Genomic DNA, 16,409 nt, shown 5'->3' with positions numbered 1-16,409 from the left:
CTCTCTTGTACATTCTGGGGGCACTCTAGCTAGATGAGGTTTCACTCTCTTGTACGTTTCCGGGTCACTCTAGCTAGAGGAGTTCTGGCTCTTTTGCATTTTTCTGCTGCCAGACATGCTCTGTGAGTAAGGAAGCTAATGGGAATGTTGGAGCTGTGAGAAGGTTAAATTGTCCCAAAAAAACTAAATGAGCTCTCTCTCTCTTGTTCACAGTGCTAAAATCTCAATCGGGTTCAAAAAGTCACCAAATCTAGCTACAGGATCGCTACGTTGGTAACACTGTGTTCCCGCCCTTCATATCGCTGAGCCCGGGGATCCTGCCTGAGCCACGTGACGGAGGAACCATGACTGCCGCAGTGCAAGAGGTGAGGAGCCGGAGCACCGCGTCGCTCTGGAAGGGCTCTTCAGCAGGGTTTCTCTGGGGTGGGAGGATGAAATGACAGCGGAGACTTAGCCGCGTTTCCTGTCGGATCGTTTCCTCTTTCTGTCCCCGGTAATTCTCGCGTTTCTGTGGCATCATCATCTTTCCGTTAAACCTTCGGGTTTTTTGTTTTTAAGGAATTGTAATTGATGGGGTTGTAGCTCTTGGATATTATCCTGCCTTTGCTGCTAGGGCTGAAAATGCCTTTACCAAGCTTGCTGCAGAGTAGGTGGTAACTGGGATTGCTTCTATTTCAAAATGTGCTTTTAACCACAGTGTTAGCCACAGATATAAATACTGGCATTTTATTATAGTTAGACATTTGGAAGAAGATAGGTACTGTTGTATCTTTGAACATTTTGCCATTATGGCTTATAAAGCCTCTAACCTGAAAAAAAAAATTGGGGGAGATGGGTAGGCTTTGATTATCTTCCCTGTCTCAGATTTTTGGCACTCCTGGTTTGTCATTTATCTATTGATGGGTTTATTTAGCTGGCTTGTTAGTACCTTTTCCACAGAATATGTTGAAGGCATGGATAACTGTAGTAGTGACAGCCATTTTTTTTCCTAAGTCCAAATGGTTTTGTGTTCCCAGGAGGATGGATGGAAGGGAGTTGACACTCCTTATTGAATAGATTCTCAGCCTACCAGAAAGGGGCTATCCACTCATTAGGGCTTAGATTTTAACATTTGATCTTGGATAGAGGCAGAGAAGTGGCAATAGCTAGAGCTGTTGTGCTGTTAACAGGGAGGTCCATTTTCGGAGGCATTTAGCTATATAACTCACGATATTTGGCTACATGCTGACTTTTGAATATTTTGGGTAACATTCAGGCCGATTCAGTACAGAGCGCACCGTTAGCTCCCGTTTGGACGCGCGTTTTTGACGTGCTAATATTACCCCTTATTCAATAAGGGGTAATAGTGCGTGGAAAACGCACGTCCAACCCCCCTGAAACTAATAGCGCGCTCAACATGCAAATGCATGTTGATGAGCCTATTAGTCCCACTCGATACAGAAAGTAAAATGTGCAGCCAAACTATACATTGTACTCTCAGAAATTAATTCCTGCCAAAGGCAGGAGTTAATTTCGGCCAGCACCGAGAAAGTGTACAGAAAAGCATAGTGATATTAAGTCGGAGGCCCCAAAAATTTAAAAAAATTAAAAATCTTAAAAAAAAAAAAAACCAACTGCCCGTGGGTTGGAAAACGGATGCTCAATTTTGCTGGCGTCTGTGTTCCGAACCCATTGCTGTCAGCGGGTTCGACAACCGACACCAGTAAACTTAAGTGTCAGCTGTCAAACCCGCTGACAGCCGCTGCTTCCGCCAATAAGGCGCTAGGGACGCGCCTCATTTGCATACTGAAGCGCGCGCCCAGGAGAGTGGCTTGAGCGGGCGCTTGCCTCAGAGCGCCGGTTCTCCCACGCAGTTTACTGAATCGGCCTGATAGAGGCTTTCCAGGGGTGTTTCTGGGAACCATTAGATTAGCTGGATAAATCATCTAGCTAACTCTGATATTCAGACTTCACTGGATAGCATATCTGGTTAACCCTGGTCATGCCATAGAGCTGTCCAAGGAGAAAAGCTGGAAAGCTATGAGTACAAATGGCTGTTGTCTGGGCAATAAAATCCCAAACCTGCAGGTGGAAGCAATTTGGATATTGTTACTGTTACAGAGACATAGTTCACAGAGTCTCATGATTGGAATATATCTATCCCTGGCTATAACAAGTTTAGGAAGGACAGAGAGTACAGAAAAGGTGGAGGAGTAGCTCTTTATGTCAGAAACAATATCCAAGCAACTGAAATGCAAGGGATATGGGAAGGGAAGAAGCATTATGGCCTGTCCTAAAAAAAAAAAAAGATAGTGCTTCCATTTACATCAGTGTGATCTACAGGCCATCGACGAAAACAGAAGAAATGTACAGAGATCTGTTTGAAGACATCGAAAAGGTGGGAGAGAAGGGAGAAGTGTTAGTTGGAGATTTTAATCTGCTGGATGTAGGTTGGCGTATCCCTTCTGTGGAATCTACAAGAAATAGAGAAATAGTGGATGCTTTTTAAGGGGCTCTGTTCAAACAAATGGTAATGGAAACCACAAGGGAGGGTATGAATCTTGACCTAGTGTTCACAAACGGGGATAATGTCTCAGATGTCCAAGGAGGTGCCCACTTGAGCACCAGTAATCATCAGATGGTATGGTTTGATATCACAAACAGAATACAGAGAAGACCTACAAAGACCCGATTTTTGAATTTCACAAATACAGACTTTGTCAAAATGGGAATGTTCCTAGAGGAAGAACTGGAAGACTAGGAGAAAATGGGTGAGGTGGAACAACAGTGGGCCAAATTAAAAGGAGCTATTACAAAGGCAACAAATCTATATGTTAGAAAAGTAAACACAAGTAAGAGGGAAAAGAAACTGATCTGGTTCTCAAAGGAAGTGGCTGAAAAAAATAAAGGCAAAAAGAGCAGTGTTCAAAGAAGGAAGGTCCAAAGTGGTATAGTGAAATTGAAAAGTGACAAGGAACAATATATGGAGCGAGATGAAGAAATGGCAGAAATATTAAATTCTTCAGTTCGGTGTTCACTAAAGATGACTCTGGAAAAGGACCGTTGCTGGTAGACAAGATCATAGACTGGGATAGGGTAGACAAAACTCCATTTACAGAACAGAATGTATGGGAAGAACTAGGGAAACTGAAAGCGGACAAGGCATGGGGCCTGATGAGGTACATCCCAGGATACTGAGGGAGCTCAGAAATGTGCTGGGTCCACTGAAGGACTTTTTCAATAGATCTTGGAAACGGGAGTGGAGTCATGGGATTGGAGAAGAGCGGTGGTGGTCCCACTTCATAAGCGTGGTAGCAGAGAGGAGACTGGGAATTACAGGCTGCTTAGCCTCACATCAGTGGTGGGAAAATTAATGGAGAAGCTGCTGAAGGAAAGGTTAGTGAACTATCTACAATCTGGTAGGTTGCTGGATCTCAGACAGCATGGATTCACCAGGGGAAGGTTCTCTCAGACACATCTGATTAATTTTCTTGATTGGATGACTAAAGAACTGGATCAAGGAAGAGCGCTTGATGTGATCTACTTGGATTTCAGCAAAGCTTTTGATATGGTCCCTCATAGTAGGCTTGTGAATAAAATGAGAAGCTTGGGAGTGAGTGCCAAAGTGGTGGCGTGGATTAGAAACTAGTTGACCAATAGGAGACTGTGCACAATAGTAAATAGAATCTGCTCTGAAGAGAGAGCCATGTTACGTGGAGTGCCGCAGGGTTGGTGTTGGGACCGGTTCTGCTCACTGTCTTTGCGAACGACATTGCAGAAGGAATAGAAGGTAAAGTATGTCTATTTGTGGATGATACTTAGATCTGCAACAGAGTGGACACGCCTGAAGGAATAGAGAGAATGAAAAGTGATTTAAGAAAGCTTGAAGAGTGGTCGAATATTTGGCAGCTGGGATTCAATGCCAAGAAGGTGCAGAATGATGCATCTAGGATGTGGTAATCCAAAAGAGCAATATGTGACGGGGGGGGGGGGGGGGGGGGTGTGTGTGAAATACTGATGTGCACAGAACAAGAGAGGGATCTTGGGGTGGCAAGATGATAGCTAAAGCCAGAGAAATGCTGGGCTGCATAGACAGAGGAATAACCAGTAAGAAAAAAGAGGTGATAATGTCCTTAGACAGGCCTCATCTGAAGTATTGTGTTCAGTTCTGGAGCCCTAATCCCAAAAAGGATAGAGAGAGGATGGAGGCGGTCCAGAGAAGAGCGACACAAATGGTGTGAGGGCTGTATTGAAAACCTATGAGGAGAGGCTGGAAGAGAGGAGATGTAGGGGAGATATGATATAGACCTTCAAATACCTAAAAGGTTTCAGTGATGGATGGCCTTTGAACCTTTTCCGTTGGAAAGAAAATAATAGAACTAGGGGGTCACAAACGTAAATTCCAGGTGGGATGGCTCAGAACCAATGTCAGGAAATATTTCTTCATGGAGAGGATGGTGGAGGCCTGGGGTTCCCCTTCCAGAGGAGGTGGTGAAGAAGAGAACTGGCAAAGAATTCAAAGGGGCATAGGATAAACACCGTGGATCTCTGAAAGGCTAGGGGATGGAAATGAGAAGTGTGCAGCGGGGTAACTTGCTGGTATGGCAGTTATTACCCTTAACCATAATGCTTTGATTCTTTTAATGCAACTGCAACATTGCTCCTCGCTTAAGACTGCAGGGGAAAAGAGGAATTGGATTCAGAAGACAACTGAGGGCGCCGACTTCCAAAGTCTGGTATTTTTATTTATTTATTTAAAAGATTGTATATACCGTCATAATCACATCACAACGGTGTACAAAGACCTTAAAAAACATTAAAATACTTCGGTCAAGGAACAATAATCAAATACAGTACAAAATATAACACAATTAAAAAACTTCAAGTATACAGTACAGTAATCAGAGGTAATTCTTAATTAAAACTATGCTTGTGGCTTATCTATAAAGGCTTGCTCAAAGAGCCACGTTTTCAACCCTTTCTTGAATTTCTTTGACTCAGGTTCAAGTCGCAACTCAGCTGGCAAGGTGTTCCAGTTGCTTGGGCCTGTGATAGAGATTACTCTTGTCTCGAACTAAGGCCAAATGTGTGGTATTTATTGAAGGGACATAAAGAAGCCCTTTATTGGCGGATCTTAATGAACTATGAGGAGTGTGCATGCGAATAGAGAAATTTAGCCAATCAGTTTTATGTCCATAGATGGCCTTAGGAATGATGCAACAAGTTTTATATAGAATTCTTTGAGGTATCGGGAGCCAGTGGAGTCTAATCAATATTGGAGTGATATGATCCCGTTTGTTGTGGTTCTTTAATACCCTAGCCACAGCATTCTGCAACACCTGAAGTGGTCATAGCGAGGATTGTTGATTCACAGCGATAATGGAAAAAGCACAGGATTGCTTCTATGGCCAAGTCCTAAAGGAAACAAAGAAAGCATACATGAGGGTAACTTGCTGGTACGGCAGTTACTGTCCTTAACCAATAAGCCTTGATAGTTTTGATGCAACTCCAACATTGCTCTCTGCTTCAATGGCAGTGGAAAAGGGGAATTGGATTTAGACAGCAACTGAGGGCCCTGACTTTTATGGTCTGGGAAATTGATAAGCTTGAGGGTAACCTGCACAGAGCAGGAGTTGCTACCCTTAACAAAAAGCATGAATTACTACCCCTAACAAATAAGCCTTGAAGCTTTTGATGCAACTGCAGTATCACTCTCTCTGCTTCAAAGGAAGGGGGGTAGGGAGGTGGAGGGAAAGAGGAATTTGGATTCAGGGACAACCAACATGAGCCATGACTCTTTTACAGTCTGGAGTACTGATGCACAGATACTAAGGAAAAGAAAAAAAAAAACTACAGGACTGCTTCTATGGCCACGTCCATTAGCAAAACACATCAAGCAGCACTGACTGATACATGGGGGTAAGCTGCACAGCAGGTACTACCATCTGAAGCTTGCTGGTAGACTGGATGGACCATTGGTCTTTTTCTGCCGTCCTTTCTATGTTTCTGTTAACCATCTGTATTCAGCAGTGTGGCTACACTCTCTTGAATATCCCTCCAAAGTTAGCCATATAGGTTTATCCGCCTAACTTTCTAATCTAGTCAGTGACTGAATCAACCTATGTGTAGATTTGCAAACAGATAGGAAGTTCTTGTAGCCGTATTAGTTTTTGGAGAAAACCATAGTTTTAATAGTTTTTAATGCTTTTTTTTCCTTTTCATCTGCTAGACCAGTCCATTACATTAGGGATTTCCCCCCCTCCACAGCTCAGTGGAGACAGAGGACATCTCTCTCTCATGACTTCACTGTGGGCTATAAAGGGGGTGTGGTCCTGGTGCAATACCAGTAGACTCTGTCGCCATGCAACGGTAGACGTGAAGAGAATGTGGCTCCCAGAGTCGGAGTGCCGCCCTGGCCTGGTTGAGTCCTTGTTACTCCTGGGACAACAGCTTCTAGGGGTTGATTTTCCCCAGTAGTAGCAGTCTGTCAGGCTCTGCCCTAGTTGAGCTCCTGGAAATCTGCCTCAGTACTTTTCAGGGTCTGCAGAGAGTAGTTCCTGAATGCTCAGGAGCCTGGCAGCCTTTCCCGGGAGGGGAGAAGGGACAGGGTGTGCAAGACTATCTCTCTCCACTTCCCTCTCTCTCTCAGAGGTGATGGAGCAGCAGAAATAAGTAGAAACTGGGTCTGCTGTCAGCAGGCAGTGGCTCCATGGAGGTGGTGAGTAGCGGCTGTGCTGCTTTCTTGTGGCATTTGCAAATGGCTGAGAGAAAACAGCAGTTGAGCGGGCTACCGCAGGAGAAAGGAAGTTTAACCCCCTCTTGGCCTTGTTGTTTTTGTGACATGTCTGTAAGGCTGATACAACTTTGTTACGTATATGTGGTTCCCTGTACGTACCAGGATCGGTCCAGACTGCTGGGTTATGTCTCCCTTCCAGCAGATGGAGCCAGAGAAAAGCTGAAAAGCACCTCCTAGAGATATACCGGTGTGCCACCTGCGATCCTTCAGTATTTCTCTGGCTCCAGCAGATGACGGAAAGCATAACCTGCTGTCCTGTTCCTTGTCAAATTCCGTGATAATCTTGTACATTGGGAAAGGTTTGGCATTTGAGATATCCCTTAGACCTTTGACTAGATCAATCTTGATTTAAAAAAAAAAAAAAAAAAAGATATAAATATATGTCGGGAAAGGCAAGTGTACTGATAGGGTCCTGAAGGGCAGGCAAGGCAGGGCAGTACCCTAATGCCTTTTTACCCGGAGATTTGTGTCCCTACCTGGTGAGCAGGGGGAGTATTTACTGGTGGGCCGGTCACTCTCCCCCCTTCTATACAAGCCCAGAGATGATAAAATTCCTCTGGTGGGTGCTAGCTTGTGCTAAGTTATCAGGGAGGTGTTTCCCCTGCTTGGTGGCTGATTAAAAAAAAAAAAACTATTTCAAAAAAGGGCGCATTTAAAAGGGTATTCAGACCTTTTTCTTCAGCCTTAGCCTGCCATAGTCTCCTGGGCCTCTGGAGGGGGTGGATTACTTCACCCAGCTGCCTTTCATTTTTTCGTGCGCTTTTAATGCCGCGTGGATCGTGTTGCAAGGGGGGGCCTTCGCAGAAGCTGATTTCTCGGCGGGGTTTTTTTTCCCCTGCCACGCAGCTCGAGGAGCAACCAGGCAGCTCGCAGGCAGAGGCCTGTCCCATCCCCGCACGGCGCAGGTGTGGCGGCCATCTTGCCTGCTCCGGGTTCTGAAGCTGCACAAGGCTCATGGGAAGGAGATCTTCTCTCTCTCTCTCCCTGCCATCTTTGAGGCCTCATCGGCCCCATGATTAGCAGCCAGATGTAGATCCTCCCCCATTTTTGCCTCTGGGGATGGTCCTTATGTAGGCAGCACCCATTTTCGTCCCACTTTTTTCTTTCTACTACATGACGTAAATATGCAAGCTGAAGCTGACTGGGATGCACAGTATCCTGCCCTAGCTAAACAATTTAGACCGGCTGCAGACCCGGGGAAAGCTGGGCCTCTGCTCCCCTACTCAGTTCCGGACGGGGGGGGGGGGTTCCCATGCCCTCCATGCCTTCGGATTCAGCGCCTCAGGATCCCCTCGCGCTGCGGGAACGGCGACTTTTTTGCCTTCCCCATGGGGGGGGGAAGAAGAGTAGCTGGGTGCAGGGGGAGGGGTGGTCCAGTCCTTCCCATGGAGACCCCTGACAAGTTTCATGCCTAAGGCCTTTGGTCAGAGAAGTAAAATTCCTCTGTCACTTTAAGCTGTCTGGAGAAGAAAAAAAAAAGAGGAAAAGTTTTTACTTTTTATTAATCAGTAACCCTGTACAAGGACCGGCAGCTTATGGGGGAAGTAGCGGAGAGCAATTTGTGCAGCAGCCGGGCACAGGACTTTGCCGTTCCTGCGGCAACTCCTCTCCCTCCCTCCCTCCCTCCTGATGCCTCGATCGCCATTTTGTATCCACATGTGGAGAGCCGGCCTGCTGCACAAATTGAGCCTGTTTCCTTGCCGGACGGGGGAAGGGATTCTGTAGTTCATCAATCCCCTCCGACTTTATTTATTTATTTACGATTTTTATATACCGATGTTCATTTCAAAAAGAGATATCACGTCGGTTTACAATAAGGTACAATAGGTAATTCACTATCCCCTAAAAGGGCTTACAATCTAAAATTTTTGTACCTGAGGCTAAGAGATTACAAAAATAAAATCATCAAAATCAAAGTTCTTAACAATTAAGCAAAAGGTATAACAAGGAGCATATTAAACAAATAACACAAAGGGTTGCACGAAGGAGTGCACAAAGGGGAGTGCCCCTTTGTCGCACCCCTTCGGCGCGGCGCCTGCTGGCTTGGCGCCTTTCAAACTGCCCGGATCCGTTTGCGATGATGTCAGGGGAGGGGGCGGGTCTCAGAATCATGGCTTTCCCGATTTCATCCTGGACCCTTAGAACAATATCCCCTCTCCTCCAATTCCAGGGAAAGCCCCTTCTTACTTTACTACTGATTTTGTACTTTTATTACACCTAATGTAAGCCAGTGCAACCGGCCAACCTAGAGCCTGCCTCGTCTCCGGATGCGGCCCTTCCCCTACGGGGGCCTTAAAGAGACAGCAGGTTTTTTCTTCTAAGTTTGTGTTTTTAATGCCCAAAGCTATTTTAGAAGCGGAGGCTGAATGGCAGGAGGAGGGACCTACACCAGCGAAGGTCCCCAGGCCATCAGGGGTGTTGGATCCCTCTAGGGGACAGTCAGGACGGACAGCTGTTAATTCCTCGGGGTCATTAGCTCCTCATCTGCCGGACCCTGGGTTGCAGGACCTTCTCTTTGTGGATGGAGACGGGGACGTTGATGGGTCCGCCCCAGACGAGTTGGACCATATCATTAAATTGCTTGGGGTGGATAAGGTACATAAATTGCCGGAAGATAGTCTTCGGACCGCCAGAACCTCCAATACTATGCGGCCCCGGTTCAGAGGGCAACGGCGTGGTTGTCAGACTAGACCGGTGCCTCACAGGACTCCCTCTTCGGGGTCGCAGTCCTGGTCTCATTCCTTTCGAGACCGGAGACCAGCTCGGGACTCCTCTACGCAAGGAGCTCCAGCTAAATCTACCCTATGAAACGTTGCTGGCCCTCTCTTCGGGTGATGGTGGTAGTCGCAGCATGCTTTCGGTGCGATGGGATATTAGTTCATCCCTGCCTGGACGACTGGCTCATTCGAGCGAAATTGAAATAGCCTCCTATTACTTTTCTGCACTAGCACAATTCCCTTGTAGCTTAATGAGTTAAAACTGAGGTGTAGTAAACAGCAAGAAATCTTCACAAAAGGAGAACAGAAGCTAACAAAGGTAACTAACTGCAGCTGCAGGGCATGACTGAGATACCCTCAGTGCCTCAGTCGGGCTCCCTGACCACACCTGCTATGTCAGCCAGCAAGCCTGGCAGCTCTTAAGGAAATAGTACATAATTTGTAGCTGTGCAGTGTTTCAGTGCTCGCTTTCACGTAAGAGTGGATAATGCTCTGTCTACAGAGCCAAATAGGTTTTTCAGTCCTGCAGACTCCCCCCTTAAGTGGCAATGCTCTGAGAAGCCAAGCAAGTTTTCAGTTCTACAGGCTCTTCTTAAATGATGATCTCTACTCTGCAGGTTCCTCTCACCTGGCAATATCCTGACTATGAAGCAAGTAGGGTCCTAGCTTTGCAGGCTCCTCTTGCCTGGTAATAAATTGACTATGGAGTACCCAGGTTTTTATCCCTGCAGTTTCCTCTTGCCCAGTAATACGCTAACTGCAGAGCAACCAGGTTGTGCCCTGCAGGCTTCTCTTGCCTGGTATGCATTGGTGGCAGAGTAAAGCAAGTACTCAGCTGGCAGGCTCCTTCAGCCTGGGTTATTGGAGTATAACTCAACAGGGTGTCTCAAGGGAGTTTTTGCCTCAAATTCTATTAGTGCGATGCATGTCATTAGTAACCCATGCAGGGACTTACATATCTTAGCGTTACTGATTCCCTAAGTGATAATTGTCGCCCCTAGGTATAGCAGCCAAGGGACCAAAAAATATGCATATATGTATTTTTCCAGTGTAGAGCCAATCAAGCTCCCAGGCTTTCAGTGAAGTGCACATTATGGGAGAGAGTCACCCCAGGGTCTCTGGAGAAGGAGGAGTTGTCATCAGATACAGACAATCCCACAATGTTATACCTATTCTGGAAAAAAGGAGCTGCTGCCCTCACTTCCAGGGTGGCCCCCACAGGGTTAGTAGTTACTGCGCCAGGGACCCAATGGAAGGGTATCATACCCTTCAGGGCACTAAGAAGCAACCAAAGGCTTGTCCCTCACATAGCACCATGAGGTATATGGCCCTTACCGATTGGGCAAGGAAGGGGGGACCCCAACACCTGAAGATAATCCCAGTCAGGTTTTGTATTTTACAGTGTTCCTGGTGGTAAGGGAGTTAGTATCTTCTTTATATAGTAAGTTGTATTTGAAATATCCTAGTTCTGCTCTGCATCAGTTGTTTGGGGAGGGGGTGGGCTTGGGTTCCTGTGGATGCAGATTATATGTTTACATTTAGCCCCGTGATGGTCAGGGGTTCAGTGTGTCATGCCTCTAAAAATTATCTGCCAGGTGTATCCCAGTAGAGAAAAGGTTGCCATCCACTGCTCTGGTCAATCCAGGCCAGGACCCATCTTGCCACTGAGGGGTCAGATGGAAGCTTCCCACTTGATGCAGTTTGCATATCTCCACTTTAGATATAAACTCTTCCCTTCTTACAGCACTATAGTCCCATCTGAAGAAGAGAAATGTGCAATCTCAAGAAGTTTTTATGTATTACATCATTTCTGTTGGTACCTTAAAAAAAAGGTTAAATTATACTTACCTGATTTTCTTTCCTGTAGGCTTCTAGACCAGCCCATTACACCAGGGACTGCATCACAGTCCTTTTCCCAATAAGTGTGTAATAGTGTCCGCTGCTCTTAATTTCAGCTGCAGAAAGACCTGGAAGAGGTGAAGCAGCTGCTGGAACAAGTGACACGGAAACGAGTGAGTGATGTTCTGTTGGTGGAGCAGCGCAAGCTGGAGATGGAAATTGCTGACAAGCAGGAGCAGCAGAGACGGAGAGAGGAAGAGTCCATAGAGACACCCAAACCAGCAACCATCCCCACCGGTTACACGGTGAAAATCAACAATTATGGTACCAGTACTTTCCATCTCTTCCTCTTAGTACTGTACTAGAAACATTGTTCCTGTTCACATCCCTACCAGCAGATGGAGGCAGAGAAAAACTTTTCAGGCACTGCTACGTAACCGAGAGTGCCACCTACAGTCTCTCAGTATTTCTGTCTCCAGCAGATGGTAGTGGTGCAAACCTGCACTCTGATAGTAGTTTTAAAAATAAATAAATAAAATAAAGTAGCTTAGTGTTAGAGAGAAGACATAAGATTTGAAGATGGAGCTCCCAGAGGTGTTAGGTTCCTTTGTGGGCCATCCCTCTGGTTGAGCAAGGCGAGCAGGGGGTTGGAAATCCTGGCCAGGCTTGACCCTTGATTCCAAGGGTAGGGAAAGCCAGGGGTCCTGGTTCCCTCGCTCTCCCTGAAGTCCTCTCACCCAGGCCGGCCGACTGCAGAAACAGGAAAGTATAGCTTTGTTTTGTTTTTGTGGGTGGCTCGGATGGCTGTTTCTTTAAGGGCTGAAGTTTAAAAAAAAAAAAAAAAGCAGTAAGCGGCAGCGGCTTTTTCTCCTGCTCGGGGTTATTTTTAGCCACGAGCCATGTTACATGCCATGCTGTCTCCCTCTGAGCACAGGAAAGCATGTCGGGCCTGCGGGGGGGGAGGCGCTCTCGCCTCAGTGCGGCCCTTCTCTGCCTTGCCTGTGTCTCTGGAGGCGAGGGAGCCTCGACACAGGGAGCAGGCATTACACACGTGCTGCAGGCCCTGTGCAGGAGGCCCGGGAGGGGTTGAAGGAGTCAATGGCCATCTTAGCTCCACATGGCAGGAGTTCTTCCATGGCTGAGGAAGGCAGGGACTCCCCTCCCCCCACAGTCTCCAGTGCACCAGGAGTCTGGAGAAGAGGAGGACCTGACAGCTGTGGAGCAGTGAGACCGCAGCAGGTTTACTGTGGATTTTGTTTTGTTACAGCACGAAACCTATCTCACTCAGAAGGAGATGGCAGGTAAGTGGCCAGGCATACAGAGACCCTGAGATAAGGCTAAGGAGTCTCGAGCGGAGGCTCCTCCGAACTGGCCTATATCAATTGGCAGGGTGGAACGAAGATTCGCTTGGTGGCTCAGGAGGTACAAGAGCTAATTGCCTGAGCGGAACTTCATCTGGTGGCGCTTGCAGCCTCTCGTGTGGACAATGTGCAGGTGGATTATCTCAGCAGACAACAGCTGGACCCAGGAGAATGGGAGTTGTTAGTGGAGGCATTTGTGCTCGTTCGGAGCAGGGGGAGCGCACCCCAGTTCGATCTCATGGCAACAGGGAAGAATGCCAGGGCGGCTCAGTTTTTCAGCCGCAGGAGGGAGTTTGGCTCCACGAGGATCGACGCCCTAGTTCAGCCGTGGCCAGAGAGGATTCTGCTATATTTCTTCCCTCCATGGCCGCTCATGGGTCGGGTGTTGCATTGCATCGAGCAGCATGAGGGAAGAGTGATTCTGGGTAGCACAAGAGTGCTTGCGTGGGCCATGGTTTGCGGACCTGGTTCAATTAGCAGTAGACGAGCCTGTCTGGTTAAGTCACCTGAGGGGGGGAGTGCGTCGTCAAGGACCTATCTTCTTGGAACAGGCGGATCGCTTCTGTTTAGCGTCCTGGCTTTTGAAAGACTGCGTTTCCGCTTAAAGGGGTATTCAGAGCCGGTGACTACTACTCTTCTTCAGGCTAGAATTTCTTTACATCTTTGGCGTACATCAGAGTGTGGAGCGTATTTGAGTTCTGGTGTGGGGTCCATGACGTTGATCCTTTGCAGGCGAATGTTGCCCAAGTATTAAGGTTTTTGCAAGTGGGCTTGTCAAAGGGTTTAGCTTATAATTCTCTCAGAGTCCAATTGGCAGTCTTGGGTTTCTTCTGGGGAAGGTTACAAGGACGACCCTTGGCTTCTCATCTGGACGTGGTACGTTTTCTTAAAGGAACAAAGTATTTATTTATTTTAAAGTTTTTTTTCTATACCACTTATACAAGCAAAAAGCAGATTTAGGTGGTTTACAGTTAAAATAATACATAATCAGTAGTTTGCAACTAAACGTATGCATACATGAAGTGAAAACATAGGGGAGATGGGGCAAAGGATAAGGGGGGGATAAGTTTGTTGTCTTGAGATTGGTGTGGGAAGGGACTCGTGTTTGAGAGTTGGGGAGGGTTAGTCAAAATAAGTTACAGCTTTCTTAAATTCATTTTTTTGTGGTGCATTGTTGAATATAATTGGGTAGCTAGTTCCAGTGTCAGGCTTGCTATGGAGAAGGCACATTTGTTGGAAAGTCTAATCTAGCAGTTTTAACAGTTGAAACTTGTAATTAATTTTTATCTGATGAGCATAAGTGATGTGGAGGTTAGTAGAGACGTAGAGCATAACCAAATAGATGAGGCATTATGTAATAGGTTGTGGATAATCATTAAGATTTTGTAATGGATACATTGGCAGATAGGCAACTAATGTAGCTGTTTCAGGAACTGGGGTAATTTGTGACCTCCAGTCTGTAGGATTTGTCTGTCCTAGAATCTTAATCTGGTTCTCTGGGTGTTGTGTGGATCTCCTTTTGAGAAGGACTTCTTTGAAGGACCTTACCCTGAAAACTGTGTTCCTGGTGATAATTTGTTCGGCGAGGCGAATTTTGGAGCTCCAGGCCTTATCATGCAGAATTTCTGATGATGGGGTTTCTTTGCAGGCTTTTCCTTCCTTTCTGCCCAAGGTTGTGTTGGCTTTTCATCTTAGTCAGATGGTGGAGTTGCCGGGATTTTCTCACCTCAAGCCTGATTCTCTCCATGCACGGGAACTTAATTTTTTGGATGTACATCAGGTTCTCCTGAGATATCTCAAGGTCACAAATGGTTTTTGGACCTCGGACCATCTTTTTATGTTATTCAGTGGAGCAAAGAAGGGTTGCAAAGTGATTAAGAGTAGGATTTCTCATTGGTCAGTCGATCTCCGAGGGATTGTGGATGCATTCCACCAGGGCACAGGCAGCCTCCTGGGCGGAGTATTGGTGTCTCTGCAGGAGATTTATCGGGCAGCAACATGGTCCTCTTTGCACGCTTTTACTAAACATTACCATTTGGATGTCAGGGTCCCAAAGGAGGAGGGCTCCTTTGGTGAAAGTTTTTTGCATGCAGGTCTTTCGGGATCTCACCCAGTGTAAAGGGGCTTGGGTACATCCCACTAGTCTGGACTGATCTGGGGTATGAACAGGAAAGGAAAATTGGTTCTTATCTGCTTATTTTTGTTCCTGGAATACCCCAGATCAGTCCAGACTCCCATCCCAGTATGATTGGGAGTAATGTTTTCAAAAGGCCTTTCCTGCTTCTGGTGCTGCAGAAGTATGTTTTGAGATTCAAAGCTCTTTTTCTTGGCCCTAGTTCGGGGGGGGGGGTTGTTGTCAGTTCTGGTTGGGAGTTCCAACTTGTTCCCTAGCTCGCCTTACATGGAGAAATCCTTGGAGTTTGGGGTTAGACATCTTGGCTTGGGTACAGCCCAATACTGAGGGACAGCAGGTGGCACTCTCTGTTAAGTAGCAGTTTTTATTCTCTGCCTCCATCTGCTGGTAGGGATGCAGAACCCACTTGTCTGGACTGATCTAGATATTGAAGACTGTAATCTGTAAGCATTTGTATTTATTGTAAGAATTTGTATTTGTATTTATTGTAAGAATTTATATTTATTATTTATCTATTTACATTGATCTGTTACCTCTTGGTTCTGTTCTCTCCTTTACCTCTAGTTCAAGTTCCTACAAAGTTAGCCTTGTTATTTATACCCACTTGTTTGATGTAATTTTCCAATATTGGTTCTGTGTAAACCGAAGTGGTATGTACTAGTACATGAACTCCGGTATATAAAAGCCTTTAAATAAAAATAAATAAATAAATCTATGGTATTCCAGGAACGAAAATTAGCAGGTAAAAACCAATTTTCCTATATTGGACCACAAAGGTCCTCAGTTAGGATTCCACTGAATGGTCTTTGACCTTGAGCAAGTCACTTAACGCTCCATAGTCTCAGGTACAGACTGGGTACAGGAAGTACCTACAGTATCTGAATGTAATCTGCTTTGAAGTGTCACGAAAGGCAGAATATAAATCAAATCTCATTAAATTAAAAATCCTGTAAACTCTGTCATCTTCATACTACACTCCTGCTGGATGTGTTTCTTCAAACTGTATATCTTTTCCCCCATTGTTAAATGGGCACCAGGACTGATTTGGGCACTTATTCACTCGCCCCAGCCCAGTTTCCAGGTGTGTTGCACTAATGTGTTTTCTTTACAGAGCAAGTCTTACATTTTCTAATCCAGTCTTTTGTCTTCAGGATGGGATCAGTCTGACAAGTTTGTGAAAATTTACATCACTTTGAATGGAGTTCACCAGATCCCTGCAGAAAATACTCAAATCTGCTTTACAGAGAGGTAGGTAATATACATAGCAACTACTGCTAACAGGAACCAGAGAAAGAGCAATGTTCTCATCCCAGTGTAGTCTCTCTTTGTGGTGCTCTGATGTTTTCCACTTCCTATGCTGAACTGCTTAAAAAAAAACAGATGTAAGCAGACTTAGAACAATGTGTTATTAAGCTTTCTTGATTGGCACAGAATAGTAAATTGATGACACTATTTAAATTTTATGTACTCTGTCATTTTGTGTCCTCCTGTTGATTACATTTATACATGTAGCAGGTCTCCCTATATTATCATCGTTTATTTCATGCTTTTCTAACTAGAGAATTCAAAACATGTTAAAACAG

The 16,409-nt window shown here is 45.8% G+C and overlaps 1 protein-coding gene across 1 annotated transcript in view; it reads left to right on the top strand.

Annotated features, from left to right (window-relative positions):
- CACYBP (calcyclin binding protein) overlaps window positions 1-16,409 on the top strand; it is a 30,811-nt gene continuing 14,402 nt past the window's right edge. Inside the window, exons 1-4 of the mRNA XM_029617932.1 lie at window positions 1-122; window positions 214-365; window positions 11,448-11,655; window positions 15,978-16,074. Of these exons, the coding sequence (XP_029473792.1) occupies window positions 345-365; window positions 11,448-11,655; window positions 15,978-16,074 (326 nt within the window). The 5' untranslated portion in view covers window positions 1-122; window positions 214-344. The remainder of the gene's footprint in view (window positions 123-213; window positions 366-11,447; window positions 11,656-15,977; window positions 16,075-16,409) is intronic.

Source organism: Rhinatrema bivittatum, chromosome 10 (genome assembly GCF_901001135.1).
Source record: "Rhinatrema bivittatum chromosome 10, aRhiBiv1.1, whole genome shotgun sequence".
Lineage (NCBI taxonomy): Eukaryota > Metazoa > Chordata > Amphibia > Gymnophiona > Rhinatrematidae > Rhinatrema > Rhinatrema bivittatum.
Note: the sequence above shows the minus strand (reverse complement) of the source record. Positions and strands in the feature narration are given on the sequence as shown.